Source organism: Medicago truncatula, chromosome 5 (genome assembly GCF_003473485.1).
Source record: "Medicago truncatula cultivar Jemalong A17 chromosome 5, MtrunA17r5.0-ANR, whole genome shotgun sequence".
Taxonomy (NCBI): Eukaryota; Viridiplantae; Streptophyta; class Magnoliopsida; order Fabales; family Fabaceae; genus Medicago; species Medicago truncatula.
In genome coordinates this window covers 40,784,040-40,796,812 of record NC_053046.1, presented here as the reverse complement: position 1 = coordinate 40,796,812, position 12,773 = coordinate 40,784,040, and the positions used below count along the sequence as shown (strand labels likewise).

The 12,773-nt window shown below is 32.9% G+C and overlaps 2 protein-coding genes across 2 annotated transcripts; both read right to left on the bottom strand.

Annotated features, from left to right (window-relative positions):
• Positions 1-456: 456 nt before the first annotated feature.
• LOC11437047 (glutathione S-transferase F9) lies at positions 457-2,345 on the bottom strand. The gene is made up of 3 exons (XM_003617329.4): positions 2,038-2,345; positions 1,904-1,952; positions 457-1,324 (listed from the first exon to the last, which is right to left on the bottom strand). The coding sequence occupies exons 1-3, from the start codon at positions 2,179-2,181 to the stop codon at positions 867-869; spliced, it is 651 nt and encodes a 216-aa protein (XP_003617377.1). The 5' UTR covers positions 2,182-2,345; the 3' UTR covers positions 457-866.
• Positions 2,346-11,460: 9,115 nt separating this feature from the next.
• On the bottom strand, positions 11,461-12,773 carry LOC11427321 (glutathione S-transferase F9). Its single transcript, XM_003617328.4, has 3 exons — positions 12,478-12,773; positions 12,339-12,387; positions 11,461-12,144 (listed from the first exon to the last, which is right to left on the bottom strand). The coding sequence occupies exons 1-3, from the start codon at positions 12,619-12,621 to the stop codon at positions 11,687-11,689; spliced, it is 651 nt and encodes a 216-aa protein (XP_003617376.1). The 5' UTR covers positions 12,622-12,773; the 3' UTR covers positions 11,461-11,686.

Below are 12,773 nucleotides of genomic sequence, written 5' to 3'. Positions count from 1 at the left end.
GCACATATATTGATGATGGTTTTAAATTATTGTGACAGTTGCACTTACAATATTATCCTTCATATTGCACGGAATAACGAATTAAATTCAACTATTGCCATTAACAAATTAATGAAGTTGAAGAGAGAATTTCAGTATTAGTCTCTTTTTTAAAATGAAATTAGTATTACTCTTTTCATCTCAAATTATATGATATTTGATCATTTCATACATATTAAAAAATGTAATTAATTTTGTATTGAAAAGAAATATTATGAGTTGGTTTTTTTTTTTTTGACGGAAAATATTATGAGTTGGTGATCAATTTATGTAGATTTATGTATTTTATCTGTATTTACAACCCTTGAAAATTTCCATGCATAGATCTTAGGTCAGTTTGGTGTTTTTTTTTTTTTTTTTTTTTTTTAAGAATGAATGAACCACGTAGAATGGTCTAATATTATTTTTAAGTTGTAATGTTCCACATATATAATTTTATTGATTCATATAAAATAAAAAGAGTGATCACAAAATGTGAGCAAAAAACATGAGCACACCCAAATTCTTCAACATAACTAAAAATAAAAGGAGAGAAGTAACGAATGGTGGACAATAACCCACTCACTCCATAAATCCCTCACTTCCCTTAAACTTAGTAAAATCATTTTATTCTTTACCAACATGATATTGATAACACTAATTCCATGCACTTTCCCTTAAAGTGACTTTCTTCGAGCAACCAAGTGTATGTTGGGATGGACAACCATTTTAGCTAGCAAAATCACAATGTTACCACAATTTTGTAGAAGTTTTAAATTGTAACATTTATCAAAATCGCGGTGATTCATAGTAATTTTGTCAATCTGATCGTCAATCCAAACATAGACTTAAACCGGAGGTCTATATGACTCAAGAATTTTGTTCCATGATGGTCTACTACTTATATCATCCCACCAAGCACTAACATTTTTCCTCTCCTTAATCAAATAATCTTTCCCCATATTGTTAACAATATAATCAGTAAATGGAAGGTGACTTATATCAGCAAGGCTGAAAAAATCACCAGCCAAATACTTGTTCTTTGATAGTCTCTCTTCATAAATGTTCAACACCTTCACCAACTTTGCTTCACTCTCTTCAATTACCTTTGGATCTGGAGTGCCGTCAACCAGTAGTGAAGGAAACAAAACATGAATGACCAAGTTGTAAGCTGGTGGGTTAAAGTTGTGTGCTTCAACTTCTAACCATTGTTCCACAAGACCCTTTTCTTCTATTGTCTTTCCTAGCAACTCAACCCCTTGAGATCTATATTTTTCTGCATAATATCTCATTATTGCCCTAGATTCTGCACAAATAGATGAAAACATAAAAATCAGCAAGGTAATAGTATAAGATTCAGTAGGCATGCAATAATGATTTATGATTAGCTCATAATGTATATTAAATGTTTATGTATTCTTGTTGTATTAAAACTAAGGGTGAGGAACCATTGTGATCCTTGAAAAAATTATGTAGTACTCAAAATTTATTCTATAAGAAGAATAAAAGTAAACTTTAATCTTTCCAAAAAATAAGTTGAAAACAATTTAGTTCCTATGTGAACATTGATCTATCTCCAATTTTGTCCGGTAAGGGATCTAAGTCATTACGGTTTATATATTTTAGAAATTAAAAGTTGTTTTTATTTTTATAGATTAAATTTGATGTCAAACTTGTATCTTTACTCTAAAATTAAACTAATTTAGCATATGTTTGATATTACGATTGATTCCAAGAATCCTGGTGAACCATGTTAATTTTGTAAAATGGTGGATCAAGTTATTTTAACAAATCTACAATATACCAAACATGAATTTTAAGGTAAGGAACAAAAGGTGTAAAAACAAGAACTAGAAAAGCATGACATGGGGTCAAGATGTTTAACCATAAAGGGTATAGTCTCCATCTTTAATAACAGGAACATTTCCAAATGGCTGCAGATTATGAACAAAGTACATGAGTGTTAGAAAATGAAGATTCAAATAAATAAACTTTAATTCCTAGTTAACAAACATGAACCTGTAATTTGAGGTACTCAGGATCCTTGTGTTCACCCTTCAAGACATTAATAGGGACAACCTCAAATTCTATTTCCTTCTCAACAAGACAAACCAACACACGTTTGGCTGAGGCACAATGGGGACCATAAACCTTCACTACCATGTTTTGGTTTCTTTTGAAAAAATAAATGCTTCAATAAGATAGAAGGGGGATTGTTAACACTCTTGGGTGGGTAGTTCACTTCATTCTTATAGAGTCTCTACTCTTCATCTGAAAATATATATAGCCAACACAAACAAACAAAACTGAGGTTGAAGGGTAGTCCTCCTGATCCTGGCTGTAAGCCCATGTTACTTTCCCTATAAAGTATCAATTTAACTTGCTAGTTGGTGAGAGTAATATAATTAATGGAGTTGGCCGCCACCTAAAACGAGTTCACATTTTGTTGTCATCATTGATATAAGGATTTTATATTTAATTTTTAAGTTTATTGAATAACTGATGTATTTAATTTATAATTTAATTATTATTTTTTGATTTATTACTTTAATTAAATTCATTATTAATTTTATTTTACATATTTCCAACCTTCCGAATAAAAAAACAAAAATTAGCTAAGAACAAGAAAAAAAAAGTAACTCTTACTAAAAAAGAATACGAACCCTTTCACGCATTTAACAGCTTTCTCTCATCCATCTGTATCTATGTATAATTTAATTCATATATTATAACAATAATTTTAAAGGATTGAATTTTTGTTCTCGTGAGCTTAGCTCAGTTGATATGGACAATGCATAATATATGCAATGTTTGGAGTTCAAACCTCGATCACTATAAAAAAAATTGAATTTTTGCTTTTCATGGTCTTACTTTTTCCTTGCAAACTTTCAAAATATATGTCGTAGTCAACCACTTCATACATGTCAATGTACACCACGGATACGTCTCATAAGATAGTAAAATTCTTTCAGCAACTGATTGAATGTTTGGATGGTTGATAAGTTGGGCAAAATCATAATGACACCACGATTTTACTAAATGTGTAACACTTACTAAAATCGTGATAGCTCACTGTGTATCAACCCTATCAATCTAATGGGATTCAAAGTCAGAACCAATACCACCGTCCATTCCTTTGGTCAGAAAACTGAAAACTAAACCATCGTCCTTCTCCCAAAACTGAAATCCAAACCACCTTCCTTGCATCAATGAAAATCGAAGTCATAAATCCAAACCCAAAACCAGCTTCTTGCTTCGGTCAAAATCGAAGTCAGAAGCCTCTCTCTCTCTCTCTCTCTCTAAGTTGGAATCGAAGTCATTCCGCGGTCGTGAAAACTCTCTCTCTCATTCCTTTTGTAAAAATGCTTTCTCTCTTTCTTCTCTTCTTTTATAGTTCAATTCTCTCTTAATTTCGTTTTTGTTTTTATCTCAGTTTTTTATGCTTTGTTGCATGTTTTTTGTAACACCCCGATATCCCAAATATATCAAAGTATAAATAAAATCATCAGTGTTAAGCACCAAACGGGCATGCTACACTACATTTTCAAAATTTCTTATATAGCATATGAAACTATTTAATTAAACAACTTTCAAAACATCATTAATCTTGCAGCGGAATATTTGCATTTAAACAACAATGACAACGGTTAAATTCTCCATCAAATTATCCTGGCATAAAAGCCTCATCAAAGAAATCTAAACAATCATAGGGCCACATCATCATGTTCCAAAAATTGATACATAGGAAAGAAAACAATAAGAAATCTCATCCCACGTATCAGAGCCCTAGACACGACACTTGAGCCACCACCGACTACTCAGGATCACCTGCAAGTTACCCATAGGAAGGGCAACATTTTCAAGCAGAAGGGGTGAGATTCACAACAATAAAATATAGATATTAAAATCATCAATTGAATCTAACACCCTATTAAACATCAATACATCATCTTGTAAATATAAATATATATTTCACAAAGCAACAACTTATCTTCAAATCAATTCATCATAATAGGTGTATAAATATACATACATCAACAACAACATCATCATCATCATTATAACAATTACAACCAACAACAAAGACTCATGCATGACATGACGACACCACTAAGACCCCTTAATAAATGCAATTATGCATGTGGTACCAAACAGGACCGAAGCTCTCACCGCTTTTGAATGGTTAAAGCATTCATCATGATCGAAGTCCTCACCGCTGTGAACAACTAGTGCTCCAGGACATGAGTCCTCCCGCTGTTTATGCATATGTTATGGACTCACTTGTGTATATCTACATACAACTTGACCATGCATACATTCTCATATGACTCCGAATTTATTCAACATGTATGATTTAATAAATATAACATACATTACAGCCATCAACAACATCAACAACTAGTAATCCAGCAATCCAGAAAGATGCACAATTAATCACAATTACGCTCAACAACAACATCAATCATCACCATTCATATAAGTACAATCAGCATACAAAAACTGGGCAACTCGCCTCGCGAGCACATCTGCTCGCTATGGCGAACTCACAAAACGGGTTGCTCGCCATGGCGAGTTCAAGGCGAACTCGAGGCGAGTGAAAATATGGTGCTCTCGGGAGTTTTGACATTTTTCTCACTCAAACTTCAATTCTAAGCTCCCTATTCATCTTTTTAATCTAAAACTTGCTCTAGTCCTCTCTAAAATCATTTAGGTACATTAAACTATCCCAAAAACATCTTATAACAACAATTTAAAAATCAAGTTTTATACTGGGTTACTCGCCACGGCGAGTTGGTCTGCTCGCGAGGCGAGCTATGAAGTTGCTCACTCGCCTTGGCGAGCACAAGCTACTCGCGAGGCGAGCGATGAACTTCTGTACAGACAGAAAACAGGTTTTTCCCCAAAATCCCATTTTTCTTCAATTCACTCCCCAAATCAGTTTACAGATAAGAATTAACTTGCTGTATACACTTAGAACCTATTTCTAACATCATAACAACAATCTCTACCCCCAAAATCATCATTTCATCACAAAACCCATAATCCCTAATTCTCACCAAAAACTCTGTTAAACTTAAAATCAGAAATTAATGTCTATAATACTGAAGCAAACCTCACCCTTACCTTAAAATTGCAGAAGAAATGCACAACAAACAATGGTTCTTGGCTCTACTTGCTCTTCTCTCCCTTTCTCCCAAAACTGACAGTTTCACGTAAGAATGTTTTTGACTCTTTTCTTTCTTTCTTAACTTCCTTCTCAACTTTCCTTTATTTCACTTTACTCCCTCCTAATTCTATTAAATTCTATTAATTCCCCAAACTTCAAAATAATAATAATTTCTCACTTAATCCAATTATTATAAAATAAACTATATAATAAAATATACCACACCACATAAATCACCAATTATTAATTAAAATCATATAATATACTCCAAATAAATTTTAATAAATAAAACAACGACTAGAGCGTTACTGTTGTTGTTGTTGTTGATGATTTTGTTGTATAATGAATGATTTTGGGAGAGTGACTGTTTGGATGAAGCTAGGGGGTGTTATTTTGGGGAAATTTACTGTTAACCTAGGGGCCTGTTTGGATAAAGCTTTATTTGATGCTTGTATAAGTTGTTTTCAGCTTATTTCGATAAGCTCTTCATGATAAGCTTTTGAATCAAGTTAGAGTAATGTCTTACTGTTAGAGATGATAAAATATATTATTAACCCTTGGAATAATTATTATGTTCTCATATGAAGTGGTTCATGAGCTAAAGGGCCAATATGTAAATGACAGACATTCTTTAGAAAATAATGAACACACAACTCATAAGTGTAAAAGGGTAGGGTTAGGGTTGTTTACTCTTGTTATGATTTATAAAAATGTTTTGGATGGGAATCATGAACTTTAACTTGAGTTTGCTTTGAAAACTTAGATTCTTTGAAAAACGGCAAAACGATACGATCTTTGAAAATTCTTATATTGATTGATGTTATTAAGTGATGAGCTTATGTTGATGATTTGATTAGAGATTGAATATGCTTGCTATGCTCGTATAGAAGTGTGATAACATGATGTGTATGGAATGAGGGATAATATTCATGTAGAGTTAGCATTCTAGGAATGTTGAGTATGTATATTTGATATGTATGAATCCTTCAATACTTATGTTAGATTATGTTTAATTGTGAAAACTGAACTAACCCCCAGTGGTCGTTTGGTTGATCGTCATCCTTATCCATATGGATGGATAGACAGTGTGCAAGAGTAGTTTGTTTGCTTTGGGAGTCGCTTGAGGATAGCTTGGAGCTACCTCGTCTACTGCTTTTGGTGCCTTGGTTTTTAGGGCTCTGATTACGAGTCGGTCTTTGATGTTTGTCTTTATTTATGTCTGTTGGAGATTTTGAGACGATGTATCAATGATGTTATGTGTATTGTGATGACATGGCAACTTGGTGACTTATTATATTTGGATGACTGTTGAAATATTTTATTTAGGTGTCGATGTAATGATGTTTTATTCCGCTGCGATGTTTTGAGAAATTGTTCATGCATGCTTGGTGATTTATTGAAGAAGTAACATCTAGATTCTTGATATGATCGTATCATTAGCGTAATTTATCCGCCTATATACGGTGCCTTTAGTTTGTATTCTCTAAATTACTACTATATGTTCGTCTTGTGCAGGGATATAATTTTTAAATAATATTTGTTGTTAAAAAAAAAAAAAAGGTTTTTGTTTTGAAGATTGCTTTTCTCACAAACTTATTTCCTAAACACACACGGAAATGGTTGTTTTATCCCAGCGGTAGTTAACTACCACTCACGCCAGTAAATGCAGACAGTGCAATCTGCATTATATTTTTCAGTCATTTTCGACCTGTTTTATCTATAATTTTAAACGGAAATTCCAAATATTGCATTTTTTGTTTTAGTGCTCGTAATTTATTTTTAGTCTTTAAATATATCTAGTTTTTCCTTAAAAAATATCTAATTTTTTTTTTTTTCCTTCGTATTTTGTTTTAGTTGCTAAGAAACTTGTTCATATAAGAATTGATAAATGTTACATTCGTTTTAGTCATTTATCTCCATCATATAAGAGGAGCTATAATCAATTTTTTTTTTTTTTGTTTTGTTGAGGGAATCAAATATTACTCCTTTGCAGGGGCGGAGCCACCCCCAGCTAGCCTGAGCACTAGCCCAGACTCAGCTTCTACTTTCTTTGTAACAAGTCCATCCATTATTAGAACCTCTTGCTTTTTCTGCAGATTTTGCCAAGGATTTAGGTTTTTCGATAAATGCAATACCTTCGTGGGTCCTTAGGATTTTAGGATCCGCAGGAAAGATATATCCGCAGGAAATGTGCAATTATCCGCATGAATGAAGTAACATTATATGGGAAGTCTATAAAATTATTTGTAGAAAATATGCAATTTTTGCCTAGCTTTATAAAATTTCTGGCTCCGCCACTGCTCCTTTGTCTAATATCGCTTTAGAGTATACTCACTAATGTTGTGCTTTGAGTTTGCAAGGAATGAACGATAGGGAGAAACATCATGTTATTTGGTATTTGTGCTTATGGTTTAGGTTTATTTGATTCAATGGTCCTCTAATTAATTTCAAGTTTTCATTTTGGTCCCACAATTAATAAAACATACGTTTTGGTCCCTCAGATTTTCCTCCGTTTGCCAAATAAATCCTGACGGTTAACTTCAACTTTAAATGTATATGGTGGACCAATCTTAAAAAGTGGTCTATGGTAGACCTTATTAATTTTCTTAATTTTATCCGTTCGATCTATTTATCATAAAAGGGACCGTTAGATCTTCACCTTCTTGATCATGATCTTCATAAAATAATGCTAACGATGTGAAATACAAAAAATACCCCTAATGCCAAATTAAAATTCTCAATTTCATTTCTCTTCTTCTCTAGCGAGCATCTTTGCAATGTTCATGATCCTCATCATCTTCTACAACATTCATAAAAAAAAAAACATAAAAAATCCAAAAACAACAACAACAACTATCAATAACACAAAACATTAATTCTAACACCATCAAATTCCAGACCACCAACACCATCAAATCCACCACCACCATTGTGTAATCTAACACCAGTAGAATCATAACTCATTCTTCATTCATCTCTTCTATAAAAAAATCAAATCGGATACCAAAAAAATGTTCTTAGGAACTTACTAGTTGAAACAAGAACAATCAATAATCAAAGCAAACACACAGTGAGGTTAACAATGGCGGCACTTTTTTCTATGACAGCAAAAATTTATTATCACACTAAACAAAAGGGAGCGCCTCCGGCAGCAAAACAGGTCTCCAAAAACCCAAAACCAAACCTACAAATAGGCAATCCGCCACTTATATACAAACAAGAACCAACAAAGAAAAACAAGTAACACAAAGGAACCTTACAGACAGCAGCATAAAACGAAGAAAGCAAAAACAACACAGACTTAAGTGACTCAGCAAAACCGAAATAAATCACAGTAAAGATCAATGGCGGCCACTTCTGAACTATCTCCCTCTAACAATCAACGTTCACTATTCCACATCAGAATCACATCCAACGCCTCCAACCCCCCCCCCCCCCCCCCCCCCAAATCAACGGCGTCGCAACAATCAAGAAACGGAAGAGAGACGACGGCGACGACAACGTCGATGTCGAACCTTCTCTTCGTTACCTCGCCAGAGCTTCATATCACCACCGCCGTTTTCCCTCTCTTCCTCCTGCCCTTTTCTCTTCTGTGTTTCTTCTTCTTTTGTTCCCTTATGCGTTTCTTCTTCTTTTGTTCCCTTCTACGTTTTTTCTTCTTTTTCTATTGGGATCCGAGAGAGAAAAAAAAAAAGGAAAGGGGTTTTGTTTATGCTACTGTTGTTTGTAGGAGAAACAATTTGTTGGTTTTTAATTTAATTTTTTTGGGGTTGTTTGAATTTTTTATTTTATTTTTATGAAGATATGAATATGATTGATGAAGATGAAGAAGATGAAAATGTAGAAGATGAAGAAAAGAAAAAATCAGGTGTTGGTGGTACATCATATGATAAGATAGACTTGCTGATTAATGATTATCTTTTTTTTAAAAAAAAATCAAACAGTTTAAATTAAAATAATTAATAGGATCTATGGTGGATCACTTTTAAGGTTGGTCTACCATAGACATCATTTGGGGTTAAACTTAACAGTCATGATTTATTTGGCAAACGGAGGAAAATTTGAGGGACCAAAACGTACGTTTTATTAATTGTGGGATCAAAATGAAAACTTGAAATTATTTGAGGGATCAATGGATCAAATAAGACTATGGTTTATTTAGAAAGTGAGAAATTGTGTTATATATATTTTCGTAACAAGTGTGTGACTCTCATCAAATTTTGGAGAAGATTAAAATTATCTCGTGGTTGTTGTTCAAATTTAAAGGCAGCAGTTTCAAATATGATTTCAATCATTAATGGATACAACCTTTCAATTTCTTCAGAGGTTGATGTTCTTGTAACTTTGTCGTTTTTCATTATAAGTTCTTCTTTTTTGGTCACGTGTATTTTGTGCTGTTTGTTTATAGGGTGGGTATCATCTATCATATTATCCTGTCTGATTTTACTTTTTGAATCGGTATATTATCCTTTGAGATAATTAGTGTTTGTAATCATGGCGCATTTTGTGGGTTGAATAAATTTAATATATTATTCATATTTTGGTTTTTAAAGAAGATTAAAGAGCAAGTCATACAAAAATCGTTATTTTGGTTATTATCATGTGGATAAAGGAGAAAGAGAGTTAGAGAGAACATATAATTTCTCTCTTTAAAAAAAATTAGAATAGGATCGGGTCATTATTAGGATCTTTGCTTTCCTTGTTATTCTCTCATCTTTTGGTTTCTCGTTCGCCTTTCAAAATTATCAAATATTTTCGTTCGGATTATAAAATCCAAACAATTTTTTTTCTTTTTTGCCGGATTTGAGATTATATAATATGAATTATGTTAAAACCCTAATTCAAATTATAATTGATATGGAGATCTCTGCTGATCATCACACCGTCTATCTAAAAACCACATCTTTCGATTATTATTTTTAACAAAAACCTATATTTTAGGTAACGACCTACTCCATCCGTTTCAAAATATAAGCAAATTTTACTTTTTAGGTTTATTCAATTAATGATGTATGTGGTAGAGTGTATTATGTAGACCACATACATAATTTATTAAATGAATCAATAAAATGAAATTTTACTGACCAAATGATTTCTACATCGATTTTGAAGATAATATGAATGATAAGCATTGACCATGATGTCATATATTATATTTTTAAAAATATTAAAAAAATGAAGAGACAGTTCAGTTTTCTTTTTCACCATTGTCCCCATTGAATTTTCAAGACCGTCATCGCTGGCTAGGCACTGCACCATCGTCAGTTGCCATCAATTTTTACATCGTTCCCAATTGTATCGTTTTCTACTCCGTCGCTCCGCCACTTTCGGGTCCTCACTTCGTCACTTCATTTTATTTGTGTTCGTATTTCAGCCGGAGTCACTATGTTCTCAGATGTCCACTCCGTCATCATTTTGTCACTACGCATGTTTATGTTCCTCTTTTCATCTTTTAGTTAATCTGTTTCTATGTATACGACATTTTTTCAATTTAATTTGTCCCTGCTTTTTTTTTTTTTTTTTGTCTAGACAACACTATTGATCTAGTATAAAACTCTTTTTGCCCAATAATAGTGTTTAGGAATTAATAATTGGAATCTTAATCCCGGGTATTTTAAAAAAAAAAAGTGTTTCGTTAATTTTTTTGTTGAGGGAGTGTTTGGTTAATATTTACCATATTCTTGAAATTATTTGTAAACATTGAATATATGGTTAGTTACTAAGTGGTTACATCATTTTTATTCACCTTCATGAGAATATTTTATTCCCACCCATTTCCTTAGAAATAAAAAGATGGGAAATGAAAAGTTATTTTATTCCATGAAATGTTTTATACGGGTAATAATTTCCGAGCGATGCTAAATGGTACGAGAGTTTCAAGCGCACGATGTCGCACGACTTGTTAAATTACAGGCAATTTACTTTACTATTGGACTTATTGCTAGCTTATTGGTGTTATTGTATTCTTATATATAACATATAGTACAAAAATCAATGTAACTAAAATGATATCATCCGGATCTAAGAATATCACCTTTCCACATGTCAATTATAAGGTGATACTAAGACATGCATGATTTGGAAAACACACAACATGGAAACGTGTTTATGGAATTTAAATACATATTTGGCCACTTTGACTCAAATTAAAACTAAGATAAAATACCAAACTACAATGATATATCAATTCGTGCAAATTTGACGATAGACTTTCTCGTGCATTATAGCATTTTCCATAATTTCCTAACTCTACTACGTGATTGCATCTAGAAGAGTGGACTAATATTGTGATTAATTTATATTGCTCATAAAAAGTTATTTCAAAGTACAAGCGAAAAACATAAGCATACTCAAATTCAACACAACTAAACTAAAACTAAAAGGATAGAAGTAACAAATAGTGGCCAAAATCCCTCACTGCCCTTGAGCTAAAGCCACATTTATTCTTTATTACTATTATTTTTCCTAAAAACAAATCTTATTGTCAATCCAAAGATACACTTAAATTGGAGGTTTATATAACTCAAGAACTTTGTTCCATGATGGTCTACTACTTATATCATTCCACCAAGCACTAACATGCTTCTTATCCTTTATCAAATAATCTTTCCCCATATTGTTAACAACGTAATCCATAAATGGAAGGTGACTTATATCAGCAAGGCTGAAAAAATCACCAGCCAAATACTTGTTCTTTGATAGCCTCTCTTCATAAATGTTGAACACCTTCACCAACTTTGCTTCACTTTCTTCAATTACCTTTGGATCTGGAGAGCTGCCACCTAGTAGTGTAGGACACAAAACATGACAGGTCAAATTGTATGCTGATGGGTGGAAATTATGTGCTTCAACTTCTAACCATTGTTCCACAAGACCCTTTTCTTCTATTGTCTTTCCTAGTAACTCAACCCCTTGAGATCTATATTTTTCAGCATAGTATCTCATTATTGCCCTAGATTCTGCACAAATAGATGAAAACATAAAGATAAAAAAGACAATTAAGTTATGCAAATGTCTATAATTTGTTTGTCATATTTTATATTTATAACCAACATAAAACCCTTGTTTAAAGTGTTTACAAGCTGTGACCATATCAAATATGTAGAAAAACAAGAAGTAGAAAAAGTATGACATGGGGTCAAGATGTTTTAACCATAAAGGGTATAGTCTCCATCTTTTATTACAGGAACAGTTCCAAAAGGCTGCAGATTATGAACAAAAAACATGCATGAGTCAGAAAATGAATAATCAAAATAAATAAACTTTTAGCATAGTACTAAACAAAGATGAACCTGTAATTTGAGGTACTCAGGATCTTTGTGTTCACCCTCCAAGACATTAACAGGGACAACCTCAAATTCGATTTTCTTCTCAACAAGACAAACCAACACTCGTTTGGCTGAGGCACAGTGGGGACCATACACCTTCACTACCATGGTTTGGTTTCTATTGAACCTCTTATGGTTAGTTCACTTCTTTCTTATAATATATAATCACTGAGGGAGGTTGATCGGTGGAATCTGCTGGGACTCCACGTGACGTGGGGCAAGAAGCGGTGAGAGCATTACACGCACGTTTTCTTAGACAA